Raw genomic sequence first — 8980 nt, 5'->3', positions numbered from 1 at the left:
GAAACTGTTGACATCAAATACAAACAGGATTAAAAACTAAGCAGATATAATGCAACCATTTTCTGCTATAATCTTTATATTTAACATTTAAAAAATCATATAATCATCTCCACCTTTAAAGCACAACAATTCTTATGTTGCAAATTGTTTAATAGACAGTAAAGTGTCAAGCAGTATTAATCGTAGCAACTGCTGAAGGAATACAAGAGCTCACAGGCGATCACAAGTTCACAACAGTCTCCAACCGGATACATTTAGCACAGAGACTTGACTGTTTGACCCCAGCAATATGGAAAAACATTTTGGCGTAAGTGCTTAATGTCTGGTTTATCATGCAGGCTGGTTTACAACATTTTAACAAATGGTTTCAATAAATTGTCTATTAACAAATCAGCAAAGTTTTACTTAACATTCCAGCACAATCTGTCATCGCTAACCCTGTAAATCTAGAGAAATCTCAATAGTTTTTCGGCTGTGTGTGTTCACTCTACATCCGTGTTTTTCAACACACTATGTCATTTTCTTCAAACACTCATTTGCATCAGAACACAAAAAAAGGAGCTAAATGAAGAAAGATGTTGATTTAACATCACTGACTCTCCAAATTTTCTCAAAAAACAGTCACACCATGAGGTGTAAATACAACAGAAAAATCACAATTTACTATTGGAATGTCTTATTAAAGGACATTTTTGTGAAGTGATATTAAAAATGTGGTATTTCAAGTAGCACAGTATTTATCATTGTAATTCATTAAACTATGCCACACATGTTAAAGTCCAGAAAAAGATAAGAATGATAGGAATATCACAGTAACTGTAACTAATGTTCTGTTTTTTTCATAATTCAGTAGGCATTTTTGACAAATATTACAGATTCTATTTTATTTTTCAGTCACTGAGGGGCCACAAACAAAGCTCCACCCTCCTTCTGACAGTCCACATGTTCAGCTCCTGGCTACAGACACATGATCATTTTTCATTAACATTATTTTATTTCTACTGCACCAAAATACGTATTTTCTTCACTACTGATCACAGATTTTAATAATGCATATTGTTTTATTCCAGAACAAATAACTAAACTCACCAGTTTCCTGAATGTTGACTTTATTGCTGTTCTCTGTGAAGAACAGTGGATCTCCTCTTCCTCCTCTGCAGTGGTAGAGACCTCCTTGTGAGACACTGATAACTCTGTCTGGTACACCATCCCTTATGAGCTGAGCTTCAGAAGAGTCTGATGTACGTTTGAACCAGTAGTATTTCCAGTCAGCAGAGCCCCTCACAGAACAGGTCAGTGTCACAGTGCCCCCTACTGGTATGATGGTATTGTGTGCTGTCAGTGTGGGTTTAGGTTTATTTGCTGTTCAGTTTAGAGAAAAAACAAAAGAACAGGTAATTAACTTGAATAGAATTTCCCTCAGAAAAATGTTTTTGCTTCAAACATAAAAACATTCACCATAACAGACTTATAAATAATCATACTCTTTTAACAATAAATCATTAAAAACTTTGCATGCAACACATGACACTCCTCAGTCAATAACACATGATCGTTACCACAAAGCTAACTAGTTACTGTTGATGTATTATTAGTGCAGTTTTTCAGTGGACACTAAATACATATGGTTAAAGTTTAAAGTAAAAAGTTCACAGCTAGTTGGTAAAAAAGGTGTCCTGTTGGTGAGTTCAGCACAGATTCAATGTGATTATTAATCACTTGGACAACAACTGTATAGTTCTCTGTTCTTCCCTGTGAATCATAATAATTAAAGAGTACAATGTATGCTGGTTCCTCTAAAGTTATTCTGTTCTCACACTACAGAGCACAATTCCTTACTGGGTTCTGCAAGTGACTTCATTATTATTGTTAGAGGGATAAATGTTTCCTGTGGCTTTATTTGTATGGATAAAAGCATAAAAGCATGACATTTTCAGTATGAATAACAGACAGTCCAACTTACGTGATACATTCAATCTGATGGCATTACTCCACTCTGTTGAGGAATATGAGTCCTTTCTACCCTTACACCTGTATTCTCCACTGTGGGACTCAGTAGCACTGATAATCCTGTATTCACTGTGTGTTGGAGACTGTGTGTTTGAGCTGGTTGTTTTCCATTCATACGTCCACTGAGTGTCCACCTCCATGGATCTCACATCTGAGAGTGATCGTCTCACCACTGAATATCTGAGGCCAGTTGGGTTCAAGGGTCAAACTGGCCCTGTTGGAAACTGTTGACATCAGAAATGTCCAGTTAGGATACAGGATTAAAAACAAACCAAGAACAAAAAAGAATACAAATGCAACTGAACAGTTCCAGTTCAAAGTACTCAAAGGTCAGAGGTAAGCTCAAAGGTCAAAGTGCCAAGCAGTGTTAATAGCTGATGCTGAAGGGATATAAGAGCTCAAGGAGAATCACACTACTCTACCAAATTCCAAAATATGAGTAGCCTTCCACAGGATGCATTTAGTAAGCTTACAGTTTTATATGTGATGCGTCTAATATCAAGATCGTCTAGATTAGGCTGATTACTGAAAATTTAACAAGCTGTTTATATCCGAGGAACAAGTCAGAACCTGTTATTTATTCAACGTTAAGATTGTAAGGTTATGCAACTAAAAATCTTAATCAAATAAAGAATTTGTCATCAATAACCCTATAAATCTAGAGAAAAAGATGTGTTATGAGCCACCTCAACTTCCTGAAATTAACAACTACTGTATTAGTAGTAGCATTGTATAACTTCTTAATTCTGAACAATCAGAAACTCTCACACCAAAGCATGTAGAACTGCAGATCCACAAAAGGATACCGTATCAGTCTCACAGTTTGTCTCACTTAGATGTGAAAAGACACACATACTTTTACCCAGGAGACTGCTGTTTGAATCCTGAGTGAAACCAAAAGTCAACCTTGATTTAGTCAAATACGATATTTTCCTAAACCCAACCAAGTAGTTGTGTTGCCTTAACCAAACTGAAACTCAGCTAGCTTTATTTTGAAAGTTTAACTGCACATTGTGTGTTTATTACAGCTAAAACATGACCCTACCCTGGTAGACCGGTGTGTTTGTGTGTGTTACAGGATTTGGTGTGATGCTGGGTTAACAAAAAGGAAACTAATAGAGGAAATATATTTATCTTTCATCATTGAAATATATCTAACAAAACAATATAGAAGCCATCCCTCCTATTTAAAATCTAGAATAAAACAAGAAAATCCATTTCAGCTACAGTAAAACATTCTGCAAAGCAATATTTAATGTCAGGGGATTACACACGATTTTTACCTGATTACAGATATGTGTGACTACAATTGTGTCTGTACACAAAAGAGATCAAACAAATAGCCCATTGTCACCATGACAAAGAAAATATTATATTTTTCAAACTTTTCTTAGAGAAGTAGAGGCACTGGGCCAACATCATGTATTCATTAGGGTTCTTTTTTTCTTCTGACAAGGGATTTCTGCGACACCGTATGCAGCTTTTGTGGAGGTAATCTTTCATAATTTGATACATTGAGCAAAATGATACGTATATGAAAGAACACAAATTCACAAAAGAAGGAAGTGATCAAGACTGAAACAGCAGGTGATAAATAGGAGATAAATAATGAATGAATAAATATTTTTAAAAAAACAGGGAAAAAACAATTGGTCACCTTCAGCATGTCCAGAGAGGAGTGTATTCAGCACTAAAATAAAGATTAAAACTTCATCAGACCATAATAAAAGGCATTTAAAATCCAACTATTGTTCAGTTAATCAACAGCATCAAACATTTCTGTGATGATATTCTGTGAGTTATTAAAGAGGTAGGAAACAAATAAAGATAAAATGTTTTTAAATGAAATATATAAAATAACAAAAGCAATACATTTAAATCCAGAGCTATAACAATATCTTAGACCAGTGGTTCTCAACCTGGGGGTGTTCCACAGACAGTTATCAGAAAAATGGGGAATATTCTAATTTCATCATTATTTCATTGATCTGACGTTTGGCCAATGAGAGACTGTAAAAGGATGACGCATCTGTTGGTTTCACACTCTTCATTGTTAATCTGCCAATCTACAGTATAGAGAGTTATGGAATAACCAAATCTTATCAGAAGGGGATCGCAAAAACATTTTATCAAATAATTGTCTGCGTCTTGATGTGTATCAATTTGTCAGTCCTTGACACCAAAAAGGTTGAGAACCACTGCCTTAGACCACATACAGTACATGCATAGTGCCAATATGTGTGTAAAACCTAGTGAAACAATAACTATTCTAGTTGAGTATTTAACACAGTCCTCCACTCTAAACCAAACCAAATCAGTAACCAAGACAAAAATACCATCATGAGAAACGTATGCCTCCGTAAGTCACAAAATCAGAAAGTCACTGATGTACTCACAGAATAACCCCAGCACACAGAGCAAAGTGTGCCCCATCTTCACATCTTCGCTCTGCTGCTCTGCTTCTGAGGAAATGTTTCTACTTTGCAATAATAAAGCAGAGAGAGAGAGAGAAGTTACATTTAACAAAAATTATGTGAGCAGAACTTTTCTCCAATGTTTCCTCATGAGGACAGCTTCATGTCTGTTCTGCCTTCCCTTTTGCACCAAACTTAAACGGAAGTGGCTTTAACCACATTTGACGTGTTCACACGTCCTGCCCACTACCTGCCCGCTTGTCTGTGCAAAGGTTCTTTCCTGGTCCCTAAAAAAATATCAAATTTAAAAATTCATAAACAATAAGTAATTATTTCAAATCTTTCAGACAGTAAAGTTGAATTTAATCATATCACACCATATTCTAACTGACATTTTATATTTTACTTTACTGTTTAATTTGCCCACTGTTCTTGCATCCAGAGAATATTGCAATAAGATTAGTGTAAGGTTACATATGTTGTGTGTATATACCATACAGAATTCAGACACCTTCACCTTTTTCACATTTTATTGTAGCCTTATGCTAAAAGACCTTTTCCTATGAAATTTAGTTTGGGTGCCTCCCATTTCACTTGATCATCTTCAAGATGATAAATTCTCAGAGACAAACATTTCCTTTGGCTCTCATGACATCATTTCATTTTCACCCAAGCTCAGTCACTTCCTCTGGGTGAAGTGTTAGCCAAACCTGAAACCAAGACTAACCAGCTCAACTTTATTTATATAGCATCTTCGTGCAGCCCAGAGCTTCACAAAGCAAAATCGAAAGCAACTAAGGCAAAAATATAAAAACAAAAGTGAGCAACAATAAATCTAAATTTAAATGTAAACTTAATGTTTAAGCTGATTTAAGCTGAAGAATGAAAATATTTTCTGTCTCTGTTGGGTGAGAAAGTCCAAGGAATCCAAAGTGTAATACCTGGTTTCATTTATCCCTTTTAAAACTGTGCTGTAGACAGGTAGACACTTCTTAATTCGAGACACAACAGGTTTTATTACCCAGGACAGTTTGAACGTTACTGGAGGTCTGAGGATCAGCACCTTGGACAGCGACAGACAGTAACACAGCAGAATGTTTTTTAAAGCAGAACAAATCTGCTCATCTGGTTCTGGTGCCTACTGCTGGTTCTCCCCGAGAAAACCTGGGCCTGAAAACCTCCTTGGTCCAAAACTAGCAGTGTAAACACCAACATTCCAGGTTATCTGAGCTCCCAGGCCAATTGAGCTAACATCAGCTACAGTTAGTGCTTACTCTGGTGATATGCTGCCCTGTATCTGTTTGGATCACGAATTCAACAGCTGGCCAACTCCTACATATTGTACCTTTAAAGAAGCATTTTTTTTTATTTTTTCCCCTGAGAAATTGGGTCATGTGCAATGCATAGATAATAACGCATAATACATAATACAGCCTGTGAGAAAGCCTGCCTAGCCCTGTTAATGAACAGTGACATCATGACTGTGTGAACTCACTCAGTATAGTGTGATAGTGAAGCAACTGACTTTTCAGTGATCATTTTTTGCTATTTAGCCTCTTAAGAGTGCTGCATATATGCCAGGCTACTGTGGGATGTGTGGCTGTCCAGTCCAAAAAGCAATTAAAAACTCAACTGCAAACTTACTGCTGGAAAAAATTGTTTAACGATGCATTGTATGATAAAAAAAAATAAAAAATAAAAAAAATAGAAACATAAAATATATTGAGGTGAAAATAAAATACTTACAGTAGCTATAAATACATTTGTAAAAAGACTGGAAAACATGTATGTAATAGAAACAAACAAAATCATCTGGATACTAAATACTAAATACTACCACTACTACTACTACAATATATATAATACAGTGCATGAATAAAATGGAAAATGGAAATGGAAAATACAAATGGAAAATATACTTCAGCAGTCTTGTGCTTTTTGTTGAAGTAAAGTACTTGAAGTCAAAAAATCCATGATATTCTTTTATATAATCTGCTAATAAATGAAGTGTACAAAATGTCAACCTTTTTTCTTTGTCCATAAAGATCTCTTTACAAACCTAGAAGCTGTACAGTAGTATGTAGCACAAAAGTACACACTAGTACAATATAATGCATGATGCAGTATGTAGGATGAAAGAGTAAAACAAATAAGCCAAAAACAATTTCATATCCGTGAGATGGAAATATATTGGAAACAAATGACACACAACCAACAATAACAATCTACGGAAGCCGAGAACGGCCATGGATTTATTTATTTTTTATGCACTGTTATATCGTGATAACGACTTATTATATCGTCTATCTCCGATATAACAAGATGCGTACATTGTATCCAACTTTTCTGACACCTAGTGGTAGTATGCAGTAACTACCCAAGGTGACTGACATTAACTGAACTGCATCAGTTAATGTCAGTCACCTTGGGTAGTTACTGCATACTACTGCTGACCTCCTGTGTGATGATTTCAATACAAACTTTGAGCATGACAGCAGTTCCTATCTTCACATCAGAGTAAACAGAGCTCTCCTCTGGTTCATGTTGCTTCCCTGTTAACATAATCAGAAAAAAAATCAATACTTTTTTGCACTTCAGGCTAAAACATCTCAAAATGATTGTCTATTTATTGCAATTATTTGGAGTACTCACCTTGTTTTCAAATGTTGTTAAGTTCAATCGAAGCATCCATCAATTAGTCTGCATTTGAAACATACATATTTTTGAGGATTTTATGTCAATCACCCGTAATCAGTCTCCTTAACTCGTGCACCATTTATCACAAATAGTCTGACTTGATCTGAGGATGGATGAAATTAGTTTCAAGACAAATACATATTTATTCAAGTTTTAGTCTTCAGTCTTTTATGACAATATATTCTCACAATGTCTAATTTCAAGGTTTAGAATTTTGGCTTGAGGATAACCTCAACTATATCTTATTTAAAAACATTGGCCAATCGTATTTCAGCCTGTCACACTCCATTGACAACAGCAATGCTTCAGATGGATTACACCCCTCTCTGATGATGAAAATATATAATCCAGAGTAGTTCCTATCCTAGATCTACAGTACAGCAATAAGTAATCATACACGTGCTGAAGTCCCAATGATGTAGACACTTAGTGAAAAAGGGCTAACTTCTATGTTATTCAGAGTAGCAGACCTTTGATGTTGCAGGTACAGCGGCACTTTGGGCTGAATACAGATGTCAACATTTTAGCATACTTAACATGTTAACATGTTCTCATTAGTTAACTAGAAAATGTTAATTTCCTGAAGGAAATGTTTGTTTGCTGAATCTGCTGCTGCTTGGCAGCACATCTGAATCTCAAGTCTGAAAATCGGTAAAAATTAAACAACATGTTCAAGAGATATTGAAGCCAAGCTTTAACATGTAGTGCACTTATTTATGGAGAAGCTGTGAACCAATTTTCATCTTATTGAAGACGACAGAAATATGGATGTACCATGTTCTATTCTGATGGTAGTGCTCTGTTCATAGAATTGTATACCATGTGACACACTTATGCATTATGGATGAATTTTGCACTGAAGAAAATTGTGATAACCATTTACTTGCTCACAGTCACACAATTAGTAGTAGACACAAAGTACATCCAACACTGATTGTAATGTCATTATATTTGCAGGTATTTGGTCAGTCAGAGGATCACCATACACATTGTGATTCATCCTCTGGGGATCATGGATGTCTGTACCAAATTTTGCCGGAATCCATCTAATTACTGTTAAAAATACCACAGTCACCAAAGTCACTGAGATTTATCCTCTGGGGGGCATGAATATCTGTACAAATTCAATGCAATAAAATATCAGTAAAACATTTCATTCAAAACAAAAAGATCAACTTCATGGTGGCATCAGACAAAAAGCCAGGAGATCAGCAAAGTAATTCGGAGACAACATCTGTGAGGCATGAAGTCTGTACAAGATGAGATATTACAGTCAGGACCAAAGTGGTGGACCCACTGATTCCCAGTGGCTGCCACTGTATACTGTACCTTTATCACTGTCTTCAGGGCCTTTGATTGATTCATAGAGATAAGCATCACCTACAGAGCAGTGGAAATAAAGACAAGTTCGGATTATTAATTTAATTTCACAATACTAAGTAAACATCCTGTGATATGAATCTCTGTATAAAATAGTTGATGAGATATTTCAGTGTTAACCTGGTTGGTAAAAGCTCTGTATGGACATTGCCAGTGTGAAGTTTTGTTATCTAGAAAAAGGAATACTAACAATATTATTTTAAGTAATTTCATCCTGTTTTAAGAGCTGACCATCCTGACTTAAGAAATCCTATCAGTGATTGCAGCCAGATTTACTTACAGCAGATTAGTATTTTTAAACATATGATACTAATTAAACATCCTCTGATTATTTATTAATGTGCCTTTAAAGGTGTGAATGCATATAAACACACACATATATATATATATATATATATATGATTAGTTTCAATGTTTACCATGGAGAAGAGTGGAGTATAGCTGAGCCTCATTCTGGTTGACCACATGATTTGTGTCAG

At 35.5% G+C, this 8980-nt stretch overlaps 1 protein-coding gene across 1 annotated transcript; it reads right to left on the bottom strand.

The window, feature by feature from the left end:
* Positions 1-1027: 1027 nt before the first annotated feature.
* Positions 1028-2234, bottom strand: LOC118336626 (putative high affinity immunoglobulin gamma Fc receptor IC; the record flags this gene model as incomplete). Its single annotated transcript, XM_035673285.1, is given in 3 exon segments — positions 1028-1362; positions 1964-2145; positions 2147-2234. Coding segments are annotated over 3 exon segments (605 nt in total), but the record flags the coding sequence as incomplete, so codon positions are not given.
* Positions 2235-8980: the final 6746 nt, after the last annotated feature.

Source organism: Morone saxatilis, unplaced genomic scaffold (assembly GCF_004916995.1).
Source record: "Morone saxatilis isolate NCDOM2014 unplaced genomic scaffold, NCSU_SB_2.0 Contig291, whole genome shotgun sequence".
Lineage (NCBI taxonomy): Eukaryota > Metazoa > Chordata > Actinopteri > Moronidae > Morone > Morone saxatilis.
Note: the sequence above shows the minus strand (reverse complement) of the source record. Positions and strands in the feature narration are given on the sequence as shown.